Below are 22,276 nucleotides of genomic sequence, written 5' to 3'. Positions count from 1 at the left end.
GACAACTTCAAATAAATATTTGATGTTTATTGAAACTCAATTTGATATACATATAGTGTGGGTCTCTTTTGGTTTTTCTACAGTTTTGTTAAACATAATAGTATATATATAATATGCACGTTCATATTCATATAGTTCACATTTTGTATATTGTTTTACATAGTGTACGCAGGTAATGGCTAAGTTATTCATTAACAAGTAGTGGATTTGTATTCTTATAAGCCTTGCTACAGCCCTCTCGGCACTTTTGAAGCGCAATCCTCCCCAGATTCCAGCCCAACGCTACACGCTGATATGGTGTTATTTTTACAGTTTTTCAAAGTACTCGATACCCACATCCGGTCAAGTACGATAAGTAGTAATAGTAGTCGTAGATTAGAGTAAGTAGAAAAGACGAAAAATACCTAAGAGTAGTTGATACAGCGCACTGTTCCGAATTCAGAACATTAATAAGTAGTTTTAATTTTGAGATAGCACAACCATTTTAGTTTTCGTTACCCAACTAGGTATATCAAACAACAGCCAGATTGTGAATAGTAATTAGCCAACCGAAGAAACACAGGAATATATACGAGTATATATGTATATATATTTTACCCTGACTACCTTGACAGCTACCAAGTACTTACAAGATACAACAATGGATTATCTCGTACTAAGTATTCCTCTTTTTTGGGTCTTTAAAGCAACATCTAACAATAAGGAAAGCCCGCGGCTGCCCTTGAACAGATACAGATACAGATACAGATAAAGATACACGTACTATACGAGTATAGTTGCTGTTACGATTAAGGAGAGCTTAAGGACATTTGAGCCACCGTAACAACTGACGGTAAAAAGTGTTCGGACCGTAAAAGTTCCACAAATTGTTTGCAGTTTAAGTACTCTAGTAGGTAGTAAGACTGAAGTGTAGGCGTTGTATAAATAAATCTAATGTGTTTTTGTAAGTAACCTTAGTTTGAAACTCCAAGTCGCTAGGCTGAATGCTGATTAGATATTAGATTTATACACAAGTTCCGAAAATGTAAATTTTTCACTTTTCACTACACGAGATTGTCCTGTTTGAGTGGCTGAAGCGTCGGGAGAGTTTGAAGAACAGGAGAACAGGTGATATCTTTAATCTTCAACCATGCTGTTGTGTTGTGTTGCCATCAATGCCCTACCATAAAATGACTACAGTAAATTCGTCTTAATCACGCTTTAATCGCACTCAATTCTCTCGCACCCACACACAAGCACACACCCATAAAGATTGTCGATTTAAACTAGTTTCCGTTTGTTTTTTCTCACCATTTTGCGATATTACTAGACATTCAGAGATGTGCAGAGATTCAGATTCACAGATATTCATAGCTAGAGATCCTCAGTTGTCCAGATATTCGGACCTCCAGTTCGCGGAGCAGTTGAAACCTTGGCGGGGTTATCAGCTGTACAGATAGTTGGGGCTAGCCTACTTGGTTTTGGGGTTTTGTTCTGCGAAACACTTAATTAACACTTAATCGGATAAATATGCATTTGTCAGCTACCAAGCTTTAAATCCCTCTCTGTGGGCGGATGATCCACCCACTTCGTTGCCTCAAAGTTTCGACATTATTGTTTTGGTGCCCGTTTCGTTTCCATTTTTCATACCCACATATCATCATATCCACATATCCACATATCCATATGTCCACTTCCATACAAATGCGAACAACATTAAACTTTCGCAAACACAACAAGCAAAAATATATAAAAGCGAGTAAATATGCCTCTGGTACTGCGATTCCTCAATTATTGTGCTGTCTGATATGGGTACTCGTATTCCCCATCCTGGTGCATCTTGGTGCATCCTATCTGTGTACCCTACTTACAAAGCTCTCTCACCACGAATAAAGTATTTAGTGTAACATAACCCGACCCGATTGCACCTGCCAGCCTAAAATGCTAAGCTCATTTAGCTATGACTAATAACATACAGGGTTAGGGGTTAGGGGTTTAGGGATAATTTGGGTAACATTCTATGCGTATATGGTGTCCATAACTTAGGCGCTAACAAATTGAGCTTGCAGTGGCACTCCGATTACGTCCGACTCCATTCGATTCCGGCACTGCATATGGACTGCTACTAACGGGTTGTTCGGTCAGGGAGAGTTGTCCGAGTCGGAGCCTCCGTAGCTGTGCATCGGGAACAGCGGATACCATCCATTGATCGGCTGGCCGATGCTCAGCTTGTCCAGGTTCACCTCCGTGCCGCCCAGTCCCTGGTTGTGCTCGAAGCCCACGCAACGCTGCCACACCATGATGACGATGTTGCGGCCAAAGACGTCCGAGCTCTGCGGTTACATGGAGATTCGTTAACGTTACGGGTTACTCGTTTGGGTAATTACATGGCTTCCAATAAAAATATGGTCCACCCGCAGTGCCTTAACCCTCTGCTTGCCCACTGGACTTCAGTTATGTCGTTCGAAAAAATATATTTTAACTCTTAAGCAAAAGAAAACGCTATAGTCGACTATTAGATACTTGTTATTCAGCTGCTAAAAATGCAAACGAGAAATGTCAACATATTGATAGAAATCTGGACTAACGGACAGACGAACGTGACTAGGGATCCTGGTCAAGATTATATATATATATACGCTCCTTCTACCAGTTAGATACTTTTCAACGAATCTAGTACATCCCTTTGCTCTAACGGATATAAAAAGATATTTATTTTTATCAAAAGATTTTGATGACTCCTAATGAAGGGCTCTCATTCCTCACAACAGGTGTTTAAAGCAAAACGAGGACATGGGCTAGCAGTGGGTTAAGGCTGGGCCACCTATCTGCCACCCGCTGGGCGCGGAAATTGGGCTCGTCGATGCTGCGCGGCCAGTGGCCATTAATCGCCTTACAATGCTGGTGGCAGGTAATAACATCCGGACGTGGCCGTGGTCAGTATCAGGATGGCGGAGTGCTGGCTGCTCGTCAGCATCATCATCGTCACCTGGCTGCTGGCAGGTAGCAGATGCATTACAACAATGGGCCATTTGCTCACCTGGTACTTAATGGTTTGGCGGTAGAGGGGCTCCGCCGCGTGGCGCACCACGCGCGTCTTCTTCTTGTGCCGCAGACGGTCCCCGTCCTTGATGTAGCACTTCACGTACGTATCCGGCGGAGTCTCGCAGTCCTCGTTGACAATGTTACGGGCGCAGATTAGCTGCAAACGAGGTACAGTAACTTCGAAATCTTAGGTCTGTAAATCCACCTACCTCCACCTCCACGTTGCCCTTGATCTTCAGGAAACCCATCTTCAGCTCGCCGTACCTCGCGGTGGTCAGGCGGTAACCCTTGGGATGGATCTGCGAGGGGCCGAGCTTCAGGCCATAGCTGGACTCGCCACCCGTGAGGGGGCATATGTTGACATAGCTGCCGCTGAGGGTCTTGCACACGGACTGCTTCCGCTGCGGACTATCTGCTCCGGGGCTATTCACTCCCAAGCCCACTCCGCTCCTCTGATAGACGCTGCCCTTGCGGGTGGGCGTGCCGAGGGGCGGGGTCTCGGTGACCTTGGCCACATACACGCTGCCCTTGCGCTGCAAGTGGGTGGTGGTGGTGGTGGTGGTCGCTGGAGGCGATGCCTGCGACTCGTCCAGCTGGAACACGCTGCTCTTGCGCTGCTGCAGCGGATTGGTGGCCAGCAGTTGGCCCTGTCGCTGCGTGTCCTGGGCCACATTCGATGCGGATGCGGCCTGCTTGAGCCGGGAGAGCACCTGCTTGGGACTCTGCGGCGGCAACACGCTGCCCGATCCCTTCCAGCGCGGCCTGTAACGCTTATCCTCGTCTTCGGACGGCGGACTGGTGTCGGCATTGCCCACTCCCATGGGCAGCTGTTGCTGCAGGTATTGCTGCTGCTGCAACTGCAACTGCTGCAGCTGCTGCAACTGCTGCTGATGCTGCTGCGACAAATCCAAGACGGAACTCTTGCGGCTACTCGGTCCGCTCGGCAATCCAACGCGACTGGCACCTGTTCAGTTGGAAATCTTATGTTAGATTATTCGCCTACGTAATCTTCTTCAGCTTTTCAACTCAACTCAATGTATCAAGTAATACCGACAGTGATGGGAAAACTACGAACTACTAAGAGGCTAAGACAAACTACCAGCTAAGATCACGAACACATGTTACTTAAGACCTGGTAAAGGACCTCATGCAGCTTAAAGTATTCTGTCTAATATATTATAATATTTCAAAACTTTATTAATCAGTAAAGAGTACCGGAAATGTATGATTTAAAAATAGGAATTTAATTCAATAGATGTGATAATGGAATTTCCTCTGAAAAATAAGTTTAATTAAGATCTCGTTGAGCATTTCGATTTCCAATTAGAGTTTCCCATCACTGGCTGTTGGCAGATTAGAATGGTTAGGTATTGCAGGACTAGGACTAAGTTAAGAAAAAGGAAATGCTACACTGAACAAAGCATGCAGCTAAACAACATCTAAATCATTTACGATTTGAAAATTTAGTCGTTTTTAATTGCATATTTTAGAAATTTCTCGTTTTATTCGCAAAGAAAGTTTACTGCATTTTAAAGATGCCGGCCGTAGATGTGGACACTGCCCTGTTAACCATGGGTAAAAGAATACATATATAAAACAAAATATATATATTAATATGGATAACCGTTGGTCTTCACCAGGTTATGGGGGTGGTCAGGTGATCATTTTCGTGGTGAGCTTTTTCGTGTACATGTACTCCGTAACAGAGTCCATGAGTGCTGGCTATCTCGTGGTGCTGACCTCCTGCGAGTTCGATACCTCACCCAATGAGAGGACCCTATTGGCCAACTCCCTGCTGGGCGGGATGGTTGCTTCCGGATTGTTTATTGGCTTTCTGGCGGACAGGTACGGGCGCAAGTTCGTTATCCGGCTGGCACTCGTTGGAGCCCTGTGCTTCTCGATGCTCTCCGCTTTCATGCCGGAGCTCTATTCGCTGTCTGTGGCACGGATAATAGTGGGAACCTTGTATGTGGCACGGCCATCAAAATGGAGTATACAGTCTGAGCATTTCCCATAATCTCCCACAGCCTATCGGCGGTTGCATCCTTGCAGGTGGGATTCCTGGCGGAGTTCCACGCGGTCAAGTGGCGACCCATAACTGTGGCCATTTGTAGCCAATCGCAGGGATTAGCTCTGATCTACTGTCCACTGGTGGCCATGGCTATTCTGCCCTACAAATTCCATGTGGACCTCAGCAGCAACTATGATTTACGGGTCTGGCGATTCCTGATGATGTTCTTCATGATTCCCGGCTGGTTGGCCCTTGTCGGCATCTGTCTGGTGCCGGAGACGCCGCACTTTCTCATGTCTGTCAATCGGCCGGACAAGGCACTCCTGGCCCTTCAGTGGATATGTCGGATGAACCGAAAGAAGTGGGAGGACATGGACATTACTTTGAGTGTAGATAACTCGGGTGCGGTCGATCAGGGAGGCTTCTGGAAGAATGTGGGTTACGAGTATAAACTGCTCTTTACCAAACCCGAAGTCTACAAGTTTTTCATCTGTCTCATGCTTATTTTTGGGATATTCTTCACGTAAGTGTAATCCACTTTACCTTTACTAGTTAAGGGGAATTATTAACGAATTTGCAGTTCCATTGGATTGGGAATCTGGTTTCCGGTCATTCGCAACATGGACAACTCTGGCTCGAATCGCTTATGCGACCTCGTCAATAGTAACCCAACATTTAAGCATGAGCACGAGGTGATCAATGGCACGAAAAAGGAGGCATCACCATGCAACGACGAGATGACCAACCTGATCGATCCCGTCTACTACGGCCTAACCTACATTGGTTGTTTCATACTGGCCTCGCTGCTGGTGCAGTTCATGCTCCGGAAGTATGTGATTGCCCTGCACATCTTGATTGCCTTTCTCATGGGCTTATCGCTAAACGTCCTAAAGCAGCCGACCATGGTGCTAATCTTCTTCGTGCTAATGATGGTCCTGCCTGGCGTCCTGATCCCGCTGGCCACCTCGGTGCTGGTCGACTGTCTGCCCGTCAATTTGCGCGGCAAGGCACTCTGTATGGTCAGATCCCTGGCGCGATTTGGTGGCGTTTTGGGCAGCACCATGATTGGGCTCTTTATAAGGGTCACTTGCGATGTAACCTTCAACATTTTCAATATCTGTCTGGCAAGTAAGTGTCGCTTTGGTCCACCGAGCCGAATGTTCGATTTCCTAAGACCTTCACTCTCCGCAGTTTGTGTCGTTCTGGCAGTCGTTCAACCCAAGGACGTAGTTTAATATGGTATGCTGGTATAAATTTGTACGTGTTGCACTAACGAAAAGTTTTTAAATAAAGACTTTACCATAAGCCTCGTAGTCTAGCAATCTGTATTTATGTTTCATTCGTTGCAAATAGTTGTATATACATTACAAATTACCCGGTTGTAAGCCTTTTGTACGAAATGAAATACTAATAGCCAGTGCAAAGATGAGTGACATAGATGAGGTTTTTACCAAGCTGGGTAAGTGCCGTGCTCCGTATAATGGGCCTGTCACCTGATCATTTCGTTCTGAATAGGGTTCGGCAAGATGCAGTTCATAATTTTGTTTTGCTGCTTTCTAATGCAGATTTGGATGACCAATGAGCAGCTGGGATTTGGTGTGGTGATAGCAGGGGCAAGTTGTGAAATGGATATACACGACCGGCGGTTGGCCTGGTTATTGGCTGCCAATTTCTCGGCCCAGATGATATCTTGTTTTATATGGGGCGAGCTGGCGGATCTGTACGGCAGACGCAGGGTCATCGGGTTTGCATCAATCGTTGCGATTATATTTTCCCTGATCTCGGCTCTCATGCCGGAGTATTGGAGCTTCATGGCCGTGCGTACAGTTTGTGGCTTCTTGTGAGTATAGCCGAGTGCTCCTACATTCGACATCGATTGACCTTGGATCATTTTCATACCATCCACGCTTAGTATTGTGGCGTCTGTTGTCAGCCTATCGACGTACTTGAGTGAATTCACCAAGGTCTCCTTGCGACCCAGGGTGCTGACCATCATGGGCTATTCCCTCGGAGTAAGCATGATCTACGTGCCGTGTAAGAATCGATTCGCCACTATCCTCAGATGAGCAGATTTCACCTTCCTCCAGCTCTGGGCGGTGCGCTGCTGTCGATGCGAATGGAGCCCAGTGGCTGGCGCATCCTGCTGCTGTGCAACCAGCTGCCCGGAATCATCGGAACCACTCTTCTCATATTCCTGCCCGAGAGTCCCAAGTACTATCTGTCGATTGACGACCAGGAGAAGGCCATGAAGGTCATGGAAAGGGTCTGCCGAATGAACAAGGGCAAGGATGTTACACTGAAGAGTCTGGGCGTGGAGTCGCTCACCCAGGCGCGCCTGCGTCCACCGTAAGGATGCAGTTGTGTCATAGTTTGGGTTCCTATACTCATTTCTAATCCTTGTAGCCAGAAACGAGGAGCGCGGTCAGTGTCACGAAACCAAAGTGCTTATGGTAAAATATGGCAAGGTCATTTGGTTTTTCTTCTTTATATTCTTTACCCTTACGGGCCTGTAAGTCCAACCTTAAAGTTGTTGGCCTCTTTTTGTATCTCTTCCTTTTTCCTTTCAAGAGGTTTTGCTCTGCCCATCTGGATGACGCGAATCCGGGTTCTTACGTCTACGTTTGGTGACAGGAATACAATATGTGAACACATGGAACACATTAGTGCACAGCTGAGTGGCGATAAAGACGTACGTTTGGGTATTCCATTGCAGTCCCAGCACTTTCTACTTCCCCTTTCTTGCAGTGCCACCTGACCTATGAGCAAATGAAGGATCCACTGATACACGGATGCGTTGTCCTCTGCCTCTTTATTGCCACCAGTGTGTTCCTGATTTGGCTGAGTCGTCGAGCGGTAATTATAGCCTTTGTTTGCGTTTCCATTCTCGGATGCGTAGCCCTTAACTTCATGGAGCATCCCGCCCTGATACTGATCAGTTTCTTCGCCATAATCGATCCGCTCATATGCAGCGTCAGATTGGCCGGTTCCTTGCTCATTGATTGTGTACCCACTCATCTAAGGTAAGAGTCCATCTATTCCATTGCATATTGCAATACAAGTTTCTATGCTGATCTGCAGGGGCAAGGCATTTGCTCTTATCACTATGATAGGTCGGTCCGGGGTTTTGATAACCAGTGTGTATGTTGGATATACCTTGTCGCACAGCTGCTACGTAACCTTCAATACCTTTATTGTAGTGCTCATAGGTAAGCGAGAACATTACCCATAGCCCTAATGATATGATTAATAATTCAATTTTACTAGTCTGCGGCATGCTTGTGTACTGGCTACCAACCCATTTTAAACACTCAAGCTTTACAAATTAGTATATTTGTAAATAAATTTATATGCGAGCATAGTTTTTCAAAGCCCGAATTCGTTCGTTTTGCTATATGCATGGGAGTTCTTTCCTATCGGTCCTGCCAATCGGGCAATCAATCATTCAATCAATTGCGCGCACAGCACGCAGTACAAATTTGATGGGGCCCCGGAAAAAGGATTATGGCGAAAGTTCAAATATTTTTGTACACCAGCCGAAAATAAAATAAACGTCAAATAAACTTGGCGACAGCTGCGTTTATACTATGGTCTTGAGTGGATTTTTCCCTGTTGGTGTGTGTTGGAGCCCAGCGGATATGAGTGTGTGCGTAAAAGGCAAAGCGGAAACGGAAGACGAGGCAATCGCTAAGCGGCTTAATAATAACTGTCGAGCAAGAAAATCGAATCGAATCGAAAAGGAATCGAAAGGAATGGAAAGGAAAATGGGAAGCGAAAAGTAAGAAAACATATTGGCAAAGACGGGCAGCTTTTTGCTGAACTGGCACTACAATGGGGACATCTTGGCAGCAAGGATCCCCAGCGAGAATGGAGCCGTCAATTTGGAATACATATGTGATATATATATATATATAAATGTGTGTGTGTATATAAAGGACTTTTCCCAGACAGCGATGCTGCTTATTTTCATATTTAACGGCTTGTTTGTGGCTCTGGGAAATGCGAGTTTCGGCCAAGTTCTGTTGTCTGCGTTCTATCGCTGTGAGTTTTCATATTTCGCATTTGCCTTTGAAAAGTTAATTTCAAGGCTCAGCTATTTCGCTGGGGCGTTGAAGGGTTTATGAGTGCGGCGAACTGTTGCGAAGCCAACAGGTAATAAGGGGGTTTCCCGCTCCGAGCTTTGCATTTTAAACACGAATTTACTGCGAGTTACTCGCTTTTGTCCTGTGTCTTTTTCGCAACTTTTTTGTGTTTTTTGGGGGGCTGTGAAAATAGCATCAATAAGCTTAAATAAGCCACAGCCGCAGACGAGAAGTTTTCATGTGACCCGCGTGTCCTCCAGTGGATTATCAAGCAGTACGTGAGCCTGGATGAGTGTGTAATGAGATTTCGGCTTTTCACCGCTCGGAAAACATGCATGCGAGCACATAGTATAGTACGTATGTATGTATGTATATAGTAGACGGATACAACTAAGTAATTGTGTGTGAAAGTGGGCGTTAATTAGGTGGCTTGCATGCAGCTAGCTGGAATCGAGAACTCCAGGTTTACGGCGCTAATTAAGGTTGAAAAGAGAAGAAACCAAAATGCCAAACGCAACTCAATCTCAATCTCAACTCAAGTTCATTTTGCATTCTTACCAGTGGTGGTGAGTGATGTTTTTGGTGGTGTTTCTAGTGTGGTACATACTGTAGTTCTTGCTTTCTATGCATTTTATGTCTGTTAAATACTTGCTGCTAAGCTCAATTTGCAGGTATTTCTAGTTTCTTGTATAGTTTACAAAAGGGTTTAAGTTTTTTTTTTGGTTTTTAAAATTTTTGGTATTTTGTTTTCTGTTTTACTACCATTTGTGGTTGCTCTGGTGGTGCAGTGTGGTGGTTGTTGGCCCACTCGAGAGTGAGTTCTTTTCATTAGATTAGATTAAGCAAAAGAATTACGAGTAACTGACAGGTGCTGAGGGCTTTAAATAAGTGGCTTTAGTTAGTGCTTTATGCATAGTTTATTTGATTTTGCATTGGATTTAATTAAGTTTTGTGTGGCTTTGCTGGGCTTTCGTTTCGTTTCGTTTAGTGTTTTGTCCAGTTTGTGTAGGGTGTGTCAAAGCTTTGATAATGCGACACCGATATTGTGGCTAATATGGGGAAAGACATGGAAGAAGTTATTAGATAGAGACAGTGGCAGATTTATTCGTGTTAGATGCAATGTGTGGTATAGTGGGTGTCCACATAGCATGTAGCAGCAAGGCACAGTTGAGTTTTAGTGGGTATTAAAGGAAATGCACAGAGACACAGGAATATAGCAGATAGAAGTGGTGAAAGGTAGCAAGACTTTTCTTGCAGTGAGTGGCTCAGATCTCGGCTTTGTGGTAGGGAAAATCATACTAATTGAAACAATTTCCTTTTGAAATTCAGAACCCTTCCATTTCGCTGACATAAGTTAATTTCTCAAGAGCTTTTAGCTCATAGCATAACTAATTGTGATTTCAACATAGTAACCGAGCAGGGACTTCTTTTGAGCAACGGTGGGGATTTTGTTCAACCAAATGAATTTCTATAAAAAAAGACTTGAATCATTCGCTTAGTTGTGCCATTCGCTTGGCGCTCTTGGGCTTTAACTTATGTCAACCCAATTGTTTTGAGTGTAGCTCCCCCTACTCACGTCTCGATCCCATGCGCTTGTGCTGCTCGGTGCCCAGACTCATGGTGCGTCCCAGCTCACCGCGGACAGCCTTCAAGGATTTCAAGATCTCATCCGGATCGCGCCGAGCCACGGACGAACGGCGCCGTCCCACCAAATAAGAGGTGGGCGGCGTGGCCATGGCGTCCTCCTCCAGCCGATTCTTTTCGGCATCCTGGAAGCTCGATCGACGCGAACCCGGCAATGAGCGCGAGAAGTCCTTGCCCAGCTGGTAGACCTCCACCTCCATGGTTTCCGACTGGGAGGAACCGCGTCGCGAGCCAGCTATCCACGCGTGATCCGGATGCAGCAGTGAAGTTCCATCTCCGATGGAGTCTACATCATCGGAGTTGGACCGCTGCATATTATAGTCGCGTCTCAGCAACCGGGTCACATCGCCACTGGGTGCACCTGCTCCGGCTGCGATGGAGCCGCGTGGCGATACACTTGGCGATTTGCTGATGCTAATGCCACGCAGCCCTTTGGTGTCCTCCAAGCGGCACCAGATGGCCTGGTCGTCGAGGAAGGCCTGCTGCAGCTCGATGCTGCACTCGCCCAGGAAAATGGACTCGGTGTGGGGCACCAGGTCCCACAGCTGGATGTCTATGTAGCGATCCATCAAGGTGTCGGCCTTCACATGACCGAAGGTCAGTGTAGCATTCCAAATCGGGTTCTGGGTGGGTCGGCTGACCTCCGTTTGTTGCACGCAGCCATCGCCACTGAAGGTGGGAATAAAATGTAGGAGAGTGTTAATAGAAGTTTGAGAGGCTGTCAGAGAAATTTCCAGGGTTGTTTTCAAGAGCTGGTTGTTGCATACTTTCAAAGAGTTTCTTTAAAGATTTTATTAAGTTGTTGTCTTTAATTTGTCGTTTTGGTAATGGCGCCCGAACAGGGATCATTACGCTTGCACTCACCATTTGGGCAGAATGCGGACCTTGGCGTACGCCTCGGGCAGATTGCCGTGTCCGTAGGCCTCGTCCCGCAATGCCAGGTCATCGCCGGCCATCAGGGAGACGACCAGCTCGCTGCGCTCGGCATGGTACCAAACTTGGATCTGGACCCTTCCGGTGACCAGCTTCTCGCGGGCAATTTGCTCCTGTGGCGACCAAAAAGCTGGTTAGTTCACGGTTCACAAAGGCTCCTCCTGCGAATGCCTGTCGCTATTCAACTCTTAACAATCGCTAGGAATTTATGTATATATGTATATAGAGATATGGCATAGTCTAGATTCATTAGCCTAGAGCCTAAACAAAAGCACTTTGTTTGTCTGCCTATTTACAGTTGTTAGGCTGGTTTTCTTGTTCTCTGAAAACTTGCGTGTTTGTTTCGCTTTTATTTTTGTTGTGTTCTCGATGTGTGCGTGTGGGTGTGTACATAACTGAACAACAAATTAAAGCAATCAAAACGTAAATAAAACTAATTAAACGAGTGAGAACGAAGGGGCGGTGGCAGGGCGTGGTGCTGGTGGGTGGTGGGTGTTTTGTGCAGCATGCCAGTTAAATTGCAACGCATCCCCCTGGGGGCAAACACAAATACGAAATACGAAACTGAAAGGCAGGCACATAAACATAATGCAAATTATGATGTTCGCACACTGCGAAACAGAGCGATGTGCATGTGTTCTCTATTTACAAAAGGCAAAGCACACATGCCCATGCACAGATAAACAAAACGGACCGCAAATGCAATCTGCTCGGGGCCTTCTGTCTATCGTTCTCTATGCCCCAAAACGGAAGTCATTGCGGTGCAGTTGCGCATGAAGGCTGCAGTTGTTGCTCGAACTGTATGTGGTATGTGTGCACCAAGAAAAACGTCAACTCTGCGCCCTTCAACTGGTAATTCAGTTGATTCAATAGCTTATATAACTAATCTAAAACCCTAATTAGGAAATAGAATATAGCTATAGAGTCACTGAACTTGATTCTCGAGACTGCAGGCATGTTTTCCAAAAAGTTTAGCCTACTGTGTATTTGAGGTGTACATTGTTCGCAGCCAGCGAAAACGATTTCAATCGGCTGCTGTAAATTCCCCTTGGGTCTTATTATTTTTTGCCGTGTCCTAGTAGTTGGTAAGTTGGTGGCTTCATAACATATTCATGGCGTGTACATGCGCAGCAGCAACAACCACACGTCCGAATTGACTTTCTCCATGGCGGTTCTGAAGCGGAAGCCGCCATATTGCAATAACGTGTTGCGAGCGGAAATGGTGCCCACACACAGAAGCACACGCATGTGTGTGTGTGTGTGTATGACTGTGTGTAGGTGTATATGTATTTGGAAACTGCGAACTGTTGCTCGGCAACTTTTTACGAGCGAAAAAGGAAAAATATTACATTACGCCGCGCACTTTTCATCTGTGGAAATCGAATTCGTGTTGCGACTGACTTATAAGTGGGAGGGGACCGGGTGGCATGTTTATTTTTATCTACAGGTAAGCAGGCACATGTACTGCGCCTGGATTATTGGAGTTTATCTGGCATCAGGCAGGCGCCGGCGATAAAAGCCTAAGCACTTGAAAACTTTGTAGGCCCATCGTCGTAGTCGATAATAATAATGACAAGGGCCGTCGCGCAAAGGCGCAAAAAAAGGGAATCCAGGGCTGAATTGTTGTTAAAAGTTTTCTAATTTTCGACATTTCCAGCATTCGCAGCATTTTATGCTTCCCAGCTGTCAATTAAAGGACGTCGGCACCTGTTGCTGACAAGTCCGCCAAGACAAAAAGTCACCGGGTTTTCCCCCTTGGGAGATGATTTGCCCCCGCAATGGGAAAGCCACACGCCCACTTGACACCTGCCCGTTGGTTTTTGGGGGCACTTCAGTGTGCTGCAAAGTTTTTGGCAACCGCAATTCCCCCTTTTTTCTCTGGAAGATAACTCAAAGTGACACAAAAGTTTGCGGCAAAAGTTGCGTATGAATAATAAACAGAGGCATGCCAGTAAATGGAAACACATAGACATAGACAGTTAGGTGGGCCACAAAAAACATATATACATATACATACATACACATACATATATATATATACAGAAGAATTAAACACTTATTACAGATGCCATATGCTACGTTGCAAGGATATTTACAGGGGAGCAGGGGAAGAACAAAGACAAGTTTTATTGCTTTAAATTCAAATTCAAATCGAATTGATTATACTTTTAGAAGTCGTATGCATATTGTGGGTTAACTGATTACATTCAACAGATCAATCAATCAATCAGTCGCGTGGAAGCAGCACAGCTCTAGGGTCAATCAATCTGCCATCAATTTGAATAATGACAGTCGTATTACTCTCGGTTTTTAATTTTGTACATATATTTAGATTGTTTCGGTTTTTTGGTTGTTGTTCGCCTCGCTTTTCGAGGTCTTGATTCTTGTTTGGTTACTGTTTTCATTGGTAGTTTTATTTTGTTTATAGCCATAACTCGTGCCAGCTGGGGTTACATTTGGTTGTACAGGAAATGAAAATTGAGTTTGTATACAATCAGCACATGTTGTTATCTATATAGTAAATAGTATATTCGTAAGTGATTTTAGTTGTTTAGTCGAAGTTGTTTAGGAGAAATGCTAATCGGTTTTAAGATTCAAGAGCCACTAAATGCTAGTCAAACTTAGGCGTAGGTTTATGCAAATTAGGCAAAATGCAAACAAATCAAAGTGATGTACTCAAGGAATCTAGGAGGAAACCAAATCGCAAATCAGGCAAACCAAACGAATTGAACTGAAAATCTTGTATGTTGTTGTGTCTCTGTTCTAAATGCTCTGTATCCTGGTGACCCTGGTGACAAATTGGTATTTCTGGTAGCAAAAAACCTGCGTTGATCGTCTCTATCTAAACACGAACATCAGGTGGTACATTAGCGCACAATAAGCTTTTGTTTCGACGGATAGCAAATGCAAACTGAAAGGATTCGTTACGGAAAGTGTGTGTCTATTAATGTATTAAAATCTATGGTACAGGTCTTCTCTTCGGAAGACGAACAATTACGGCACTATATGATTCACAGATATATATAGTATTTTGCGGGAGAGCGGCATATTTAAAGAGTAGTCGGGTATTATGCAAAGCCAAACTGAACAGACAGATCCAAAACCAAACGAAACGAAACAAAGCGGTAGAATCGAGACGAAAGTAAAGGTAAACATTTGCTAAGCGAAAGCCAAACAAAAGCTCATAAATTGACAGAGAGGTGGAAATGGAGGTGGAAATTGTGTACAGGGGACACAGCGTGGCGGCAGCAGGAAACCAGGAGAGAGAAAACAGGGCGTATACGTAATAAATAAAATGGAACCAAAGCAAAAAAAAATAACGCAGCATTACATAAAAACATGAGAAAGCGCACTTTACAATACATATCATTGGCTGAGGGGAGGGCTTTACAAAGTATCTTATAGAACCTAGCTATGTTACACTGGTTTCTTGTTTGGTCGGGGATATATATTATCATAATAGTTTGTTTGTTTGCTAAGGATATAATGATATACTGGGTGCTAAAACTGTACAGAGGCGATGTACGTATATTTAATTGGGCTTTGGGTATGCTGAATGTACAGGGTACTTGGTATAGAGTTGCTTTGTTCATTTACCATTTGACTGATGGCTTCGGGGTTTGGTTGATTTGGGTGGATCGGCGGATGGTGGTTACTAGATGGTGGTAGATGCGGAGTTACGGAGATGCGAAGATGCGGGTCTGCTGCGAAAGGATATAAAGCAAGTCCAGGCAAGAGATTCGCAATTTTTTGCACGATGTTCGGTTTGTTTTGCAGTTAAATAGAGAGACTTTATTTTCACATTTCTTTGTTAGCCGTTTTTCAGTTTTAAATTTAGGTTGCTAGCACATTTCGGTACGCTGGTATACATACGCATTAGTGACTATTAACTGGATGTATATAGATATATATAATCAAGTATCGTATAGCGTTGAGTTGTAAATGTATACATATATAGTATGGATTCAAATAAATATCTCAACCTCGGTTAGCTGCGGTTAGTGCGGATAATCTAAAAAATGTTTCATCAGTTTTTCACAATTCACAATTCACAATTCCATCTCCCAGGGAGCTCTTTTCAGGGACTTTCGCACGTGACCTGCCCATGTGACTTTTGTAAAGGTTTCTCATAAATTTTTAGTACATAATTCAGTTACAGGTATTAGTTACAGTTACAATATAAGGTTAAAGTTACAGTTACAAGTTAAGAGTTACGAGTTACGATTACAAGTAGGGGTAGTCTATACAAAGTGTTGTGATCGAAATCAATGTTAAGTTATCACCCATCTGACAGGAGTTACATAGCTACAAAGCATCTGCTATAAGGTAAACGAGTAAATTCAGTTAGCTCTCGAAAATGATTCTACACTCATCTCTCTCTCCTCCGTTTAGCACTTCGTTAACGTGTTTCTTAATTACGAATACGAGTTGTATGTAGGTGGGCTCCAAAGCGTTCGCCTGCGCTTCCGTTTCCGGTTTCGCACATACTTTCCATTTCACTTTCTACTTCACTTTCAGTTTCAGTTTCGGTTTCGGTTTCAGTTTTAGTTTCAGTTTCAATTTCGATTTGACATATACAAACACAGCTCTAACACTGACTGACTGACATATAGAGAGAGTACGGGGTCTACAAATGCGCACAACTCTCGGACTCTAGTCGTGTACCTTACAGATATAAGGTGTCTCGGGTACTTTGGCTTAAAAACACATTTAAACATTTCAACAACAAACTACTAATTTTCGTCTATATGTTTTCTTTTGGTTTTTGTTTTTTGTCCAATTTGGTTGGTTTTCGATTTTGCTTACGATTACATATATGTAAGTATATATATATATATATATATATATATCATATCATAAAGTCAATAACATTTAAAACACACACAAATATTGTTAAACTCTGTTCGCTACAAATTTGCACTAGTAACATTTATAAAGATTTCGGTTTATCTATAAACTATATTATAACTGGCCCAAGCCGAGCCTTTTACATTAGTTCTCTTCCTGTGATTCTCAGTAGGTCTTGTTCCTTTGTTATTATTGTATCGATTCGTAGAGCCTAAAGATAAGTTCTACACAAGCGGTGTTTATGTTTTCCTCTTTTCACTTTTGATCTGGGGAGTAGCTCAAAATTTGATTCGTTTCTCGAGGGAATCTCCAGCGGAGGGCCGAGATATCATAGACACGAACGTTACGTTAAAACTTTAATATCTTAAAACCCTATTGTTTGGTGCTTTGTTCTTACTGTGATCTCGGGGCAATTCGAGTGCCCGCAAAGAAGAAGGTTGAACCAAGGAAAAATAGACTTGGAAACAAAAACATTTCGATACGCACTGTATCGGTATCAACTGCTTTGAGCTAGTTCGACTATCCACTCCTATTTGTAAATCGCTTAGTGGCTAATTAACCGTCTACATACGTTAGTTGGGCATGTTAGTAATATATATTTGTAGTTTCTCGAAATCACTAAGTTCTACCAACACCGAAAAATAAATATATGTAAGTACATCTGGTGGTTATATGACAAGAATAGCAATGAACACATTTAGCCATTTCGCATGGTTAGTAATCATAAACTGTATTAGAATTCAAAAGTAAAATTCAAATCCAAAAATGGAAAACAAATCAAGGGAAACACAGAAATCAGGAAGTAGTATAATACTCGGTTAGCTACTGTAAATATTGGGTATGAATGTGTACCAAAAACGAAAAGGTCAAAGAAAATCGTTGGAATCAGTGACTAGAAAAGGTGAGTTTACGAGTATTTATATATATAAAATTTTATATATATTATAGCATGGAAGCTGCAATCAAGTACGAAGAGTTCAATTCATTTCGTGAGCACTTTGTGAAAGCTGAAATCGTGTGAAAAAAACTGCTGCCAATGCTTAAGCTGCGTTTAATAGATACTTAATATCGTATGCATATGGTTTCAGTTGCAGTTGCAATTTCAGTTTTAGTTTTAGTTTTAGTTGGGTTTGGCTTGCTGCTTGCTGTTCATAGCTCGGTGTGTTCTCATTAGGCGGTAGTATCTCTAAATTAATAATATAGTATGTTCACTTCCTCGACTGCTGCCGCAGCTTGGATTCTCTTACGCAAATGAGTATAACGAAATAGTTTTATACCGGAGTTTTTGGTAATTTCCGTCTAGTTGGCGATGCTGGTGATTTGTCTGTGGTGGTTTCGGGTTCTGTTTATTTTTTTTTTTTCGGTAATTCGTTTGTCGCGATAAGAAGTAACAAGAAACGAGAGCAACAAATGAAAATTATGTGAATGTTTACTTGCAGGGTACATATATATAATATATTGAATTGCTGGGTACATTATGTACAGGATAATAGGATGGTATCCTTTTGCACAACTTACCCGCAATGAGGCCCAGTCCAACGGGACCATCTCCGGATCGGCGAGGTCCGCTTTGACCGCCGGCATTGCCGGGCGGCAGGTTCTCATCGAAGAGATCGCACATCCGGAAATCCGTGGCATGCTCCACCAGCAGCTCCACAACGTCCCCAGTTCGGTCCATGATGGAGCAGACCTCCTCGAAGCTCCGGTCGATCAGCGACATTCCATTCCATTCGAGTATCTATTGATATATGTACCTTCATTACTAAATCATTTCCTACTTAAGGGTTTTAAAGCTACAAATGTGTTACAAATGCAAGTTGCAGTGTAACTTGTTGAAGTGTGTCTTTTTATTTACAGTGTACTTCCAGCGACTCGTGCCGCATGTCATCAATCATGTGCTATTAATTTAGAACTGCCATCTGGCCGAGTGCTCACCGCGGTTGGCCGCACTTTGCCACCCTTTGAGTCATTACCAATCATGACAGGCTGGCCAAAACACCACCCACCATCTAACAGCCACCACCCACACTCACCTTGTCACCCTGCTGCAGGCCATTCTTCTCGGCCGCTCCTCCTGGAACGGTCCACACAATGTAGGCGAACAGACGGCCATCGGCTCCGGTTTTTCCGCCGACGACGCGCATTCCAAAGCCACGTGCTGCGGGAGTAGACAGTGTCAGATTTAATAAGAGCCTCACTGACGCGCTGAACGATTAGGCCAAGGGGCGAGCAGGCAACGGAATAATCAATAGTTAGGCTCTTGAACTGGTCCAAAAATCGGAGACTGCGACTAGGCACGTACTCGCAGATACAGATACAAATTTCGGGCATGTGGCAACAATTTGCGTTGATTTCATTTGCACTTTGCAGTGCCACAAAAGTCGCCAAACCGAACGGAAAAACCCAGCGAAGCCCACGTTGCGTATACGCCATGTCGCCCGCCCTGTTTGTGTTTGTCTGCTAAGTTCTCTTTTTTTTTTTTTTGCCAAGTCAGCAAGTTTGGCTGTGCAGATGAATGTGCGCTTCTGTGGATTTTTCAGTATTTTTCTTTCGCCCAAATTTGACACAAATTTATTCTCCAACTTAAGCTTGACCCCTCGCACATTTATAACAATTTAAGTGACCAAGCTGCTTTAATGTTGGCAGAAGATTTAGTTTGAAGCGGTATTACGTTGTATCCCCTCAGTTTCATACTTTAAACTTCATATGTGAGTTTCGCTAAATAATTTCACCAAGCGAAAAGCGTTTCCAAGCTGTAAGATTTCGTTTGGCGAATCCAAACAATTTAATTAATTTAATTGCAATTTCGGGGCCTGCAGTTCAGTTTCAAGTACTTATCATTGGGCGCAGAAAACTAATTTCAACAATTTGTGCACCGAAAACTTGGAAAAGCGGATTTCCGTCGCCGTAGGACGAAAAAGCTGCAGACAATGGCCAGGAAAGTTAACCAGCCACCGGAGCAGCGATGACAATGAAATTGTGTCTCCAAGGTGAGATCTCCAGGAATCTGGCGGTAGGACGAAGGATAAAGGGCGAAGGCAGCTGAGGGCTGGAGGAAGAAGGAAGGAGCCGGAAGGACAGCACGGCAGGTCCAAGTTTTGCGCAGGAAATGGCGGCAAACTTGGGTAGTATGCAATAAAATGTTGCGCATCCGCCGTCGCTGTTGATTCAGGCGCATTGATACCCAATTAGGATAAGGCGACATTTTCTTACAGCCCGCTGTTTGTTGAGTGTCTTTTAATCAAAACTTTTTTCCCGACCCTCGCCCTAAGACTGCAATAAAAACGATATAAATAAAACGCAAATCCTTTTGCTGACAGCGGGGAAAAGGCCCAAATGATTCGATGACGCCACGGTTTTCGCAAATCGCGATTGATGCACTTAAAAAAATGTAAGTTTTTGGTGAATACTAAAAGAGCAACCTACTTCAATTTATTAAAACAACAGGTAACATGACTATTTCGTCTACCAAAACTCGAATGTTTATTTTGAAAATAGAACCAAGTGTCGATTTAAGTATATTTGACTTAGTTTCTCTCTGAGTGCTGCCATTTGCCTTAAAGCCCGCACTTAACATGAAGCTGAGTGAAATTTTCGATTCGTTTTGGCCATAAAAATCATGAGTGGAGGTAAGCTCCTTGTTTTCGCCGTATTCCATGTCCTTTTGTCTCATTGTCCCTCACTGTCCACTGGCCTTTTTCGTGCTTATTTGCCATTCCTGGGCGGGCCGGACTTTTATGATACAATTTGTTTGCCGGATGGCCAACGATTTTTTATGTGGCCATCATTGGGATTTAATAAGCCGCCCGGCACAGCCACACAAAGGTGTGTTTCTTTATGGCCAGCGGGTCGGAGTTCCAGGGGCATATTCCCATTTTGGGTATCCGTTTCTTTTGTTCGCCCAAGGGCCGTAAACATGCTGGCAAATTGAATCAACATTTGTATGTAGGTCATTATTTAGGCAGACAGGATTCACTTCGTAGGCCACTACCCTTTAACTGGCCTAAGCCACTTTAATTGGAAAACTATCCCTAAAGCTGTGCCTTTACAGTTTGTCCCTTGCGTTTCTTTGGCAACTTTTTAATTTGTGCCATGTCCTTGCATCCTTTCTGCCTGGCAGACACACATGCTCCACATCCTCGTAATGGCATTAAGTGAGCAAACTTTTAGCTGACACACATCGAACGACTTAATCGATGCACACCTGCCTGCATCCTTCGAGTCCCTCGTGGCCATCGAATCCCTCGCTGGAACTGTGCATCCTTTTCCTCTGCGGGAAAACGAGTCATGGAGTCATGAGCGTAAGCGATTTAGTGCCTTCTATCAGCTGCTATAAAAATTGTCTCTTAATTAAACTAGCAGAGCAAGCGACGTGCAAGGATACTACTCGTGTGTCCTGGCAATCCGGATTTCAGTGGGCTAAACTAATAAGCCATTTTAAGACGATGGCAGCAGCCGGAAAATGCCAGCACCCTTTGATTGAAACAAGTTAGCTGATCTCATTCGATTTAGAATCGAGTTTCCAACATACTGTAATGAAAAGTATCCTAGAAACTGAGTCTTCCCTATTTCTGTATGTTATTCACATAGGAAGCATTAGGTTTTTCTTTGTGTAGAACATGGGAATATGGCTCGTTTTGAGTGACTTGTGAGGCGGAGAACTATGAAGAGCAGCCAAGCGAGCGATGGTACAACGTGGGCCAAAGGAGGCGTGGCACATGGCCACCTGTAGCTGGGAAAGGCGAGCACGCAATGCCAAAACCGGAGGTTCGTGCGTTGCCCCAATAAATGGGTGTGTGTGTGACTGTATAAAATTTTATTAGGCGTGTTAAGGCGCCATTTGGCGCTACACCTGACCCCTCACCAGTTCTCACCTGGCCAAGAGCCTCGTCGCGATTAACAGTTGCTATCGGAACATTTGGAGCTATGCATAATTGAAGAGCTCGCCGTAGTGATGCCGGGTTACAATTGAATTACACATCGCCATCGGATGCCTAATTAGCCATGCGAGTGCAGCGACTAATTACGCTCACCTGCGTGCACCTGTGCGAATGTAAACGCAAAAAGTGTAGCATGTTTTTTGGGGCGCAGCGCTTAAATTACAAGCCATTCAGCGCCGTCAATACATCAAGGCGAAATTCCAGCACAGCTGCCACAACCACAAGCCATGTGTGTGTATGTGTGCGCGCTGTGGCTAAGGCGACGCAGGGCTCCTGTCAGGCACAAGGATGTGGATAAGGACGAGGATGAGCATGAGCATGAGGATGAGCATGAGCATGAGGATGAGCATGAGCATGAGGATAACCGTGCAGGTGTATTGTACAACAAAGGCCAGGCAGCAGCAGCAGCAGCAGCAGCAACCAAGGAAATGGTTTAGCACATTAAAATTCCACTTGCTTCGCTGCATATCAAATATGCCGAGCTAAGCAGCCACTACGGCCATGGATATATGGATATACTCATATATATGTATATGTTGGTATAGGTCTAGCTGTAGATATATAGACAAGGCCCCTGAGAGCGGGCTTAACTCACGATACCGCTTGTAGTATGGAATACATTCCATGCGCCATCGCTGCAGGTACCTGTGCGTATTTGTTGGGTATTGACATTTTTTTATGATATGCAAATTGAAATTTTATATTAGCAAGCGCACGTCGCACAGCTGGCTAACCGATGGGAAAAATGGTATGGAAACCTGCAAGGTGGCCAGCTATTTTTATTGGTATTATAGGCG

At 44.1% G+C, this 22,276-nt stretch overlaps 3 protein-coding genes across 10 annotated transcripts in view; 2 read left to right on the top strand and 1 right to left on the bottom strand.

Moving 5' to 3' along the window:
• Positions 1-41: 41 nt before the first annotated feature.
• Positions 42-22,276, bottom strand: part of LOC120450619 (regulating synaptic membrane exocytosis protein 1) — a 66,732-nt gene continuing 44,497 nt past the window's right edge. For 2 of the 4 annotated variants that reach the window (XM_039633760.1, XM_039633761.1), the window contains exons 10-17: positions 18,573-18,697; positions 18,058-18,277; positions 17,817-17,881; positions 11,623-11,804; positions 10,691-11,427; positions 3,234-3,988; positions 3,020-3,181; positions 42-2,312 (exon numbers count right to left, since the gene is read on the bottom strand). In XM_039633760.1, the coding sequence (XP_039489694.1) occupies positions 2,121-2,312; positions 3,020-3,181; positions 3,234-3,988; positions 10,691-11,427; positions 11,623-11,804; positions 17,817-17,881; positions 18,058-18,277; positions 18,573-18,697 (2,438 nt within the window). In that variant the 3' untranslated portion in view covers positions 42-2,120. The other 2 variants (XR_005616294.1, XM_039633762.1) reach the window with 2 other exon arrangements.
• LOC120450621 (putative transporter SVOPL) lies at positions 4,440-6,353 on the top strand. The gene is made up of 5 exons (XM_039633768.1): positions 4,440-4,599; positions 4,665-4,989; positions 5,052-5,558; positions 5,616-6,163; positions 6,227-6,353. The coding sequence occupies exons 1-5, from the start codon at positions 4,560-4,562 to the stop codon at positions 6,268-6,270; spliced, it is 1,464 nt and encodes a 487-aa protein (XP_039489702.1). The 5' UTR covers positions 4,440-4,559; the 3' UTR covers positions 6,271-6,353.
• Positions 6,275-9,642, top strand: LOC120450620 (putative transporter svop-1). Of its 5 annotated transcripts, XM_039633764.1 has the most exons (10): positions 6,276-6,292; positions 6,389-6,494; positions 6,551-6,875; positions 6,948-7,069; positions 7,123-7,381; positions 7,443-7,544; positions 7,604-7,724; positions 7,781-8,055; positions 8,114-8,241; positions 8,300-9,642. In XM_039633764.1, the coding sequence occupies exons 2-10, from the start codon at positions 6,461-6,463 to the stop codon at positions 8,359-8,361; spliced, it is 1,428 nt and encodes a 475-aa protein (XP_039489698.1). In that variant the 5' UTR covers positions 6,276-6,292; positions 6,389-6,460; the 3' UTR covers positions 8,362-9,642. The 5 variants fall into 5 exon arrangements, 4 of the variants coding, with proteins under 4 accessions (XP_039489700.1, XP_039489698.1, XP_039489699.1 ...); XM_039633765.1 differs by lacking the exon at positions 6,276-6,292 and having other exon boundaries at positions 6,601-6,875; XR_005616295.1 differs by lacking the exons at positions 8,114-8,241; positions 8,300-9,642 and having other exon boundaries at positions 7,439-7,544; positions 7,781-7,922.

Source organism: Drosophila santomea, chromosome 3L (assembly GCF_016746245.2).
Source record: "Drosophila santomea strain STO CAGO 1482 chromosome 3L, Prin_Dsan_1.1, whole genome shotgun sequence".
NCBI lineage: Eukaryota > Metazoa > Arthropoda > Insecta > Diptera > Drosophilidae > Drosophila > Drosophila santomea.
Note: the sequence above shows the minus strand (reverse complement) of the source record. Positions and strands in the feature narration are given on the sequence as shown.

What these genes read in the sequence shown, in the direction of transcription:
- LOC120450621 (XM_039633768.1), top strand. Translation starts at nt 4,560, where the DNA reads ATGCCGGCCGTAGATGTGGACACTGCCCTGTTAACCATGG. An exon ending in CGGATAATAGTGGGAACCTT is followed by an intron (nt 4,990 to 5,051) that starts GTATGTGGCACG and finishes AATCTCCCACAG; the next exon opens with CCTATCGGCGGTTGCATCCT. An exon ending in ATTTTTGGGATATTCTTCAC is followed by an intron (nt 5,559 to 5,615) that starts GTAAGTGTAATC and finishes ACGAATTTGCAG; the next exon opens with TTCCATTGGATTGGGAATCT.
- LOC120450620 (XM_039633764.1), top strand. Translation starts at nt 6,461, where the DNA reads ATGAGTGACATAGATGAGGTTTTTACCAAGCTGG. An exon ending in TGAGGTTTTTACCAAGCTGG is followed by an intron (nt 6,495 to 6,550) that starts GTAAGTGCCGTG and finishes CGTTCTGAATAG; the next exon opens with GGTTCGGCAAGATGCAGTTC. An exon ending in TGTGTACCCACTCATCTAAG is followed by an intron (nt 8,056 to 8,113) that starts GTAAGAGTCCAT and finishes GCTGATCTGCAG; the next exon opens with GGGCAAGGCATTTGCTCTTA.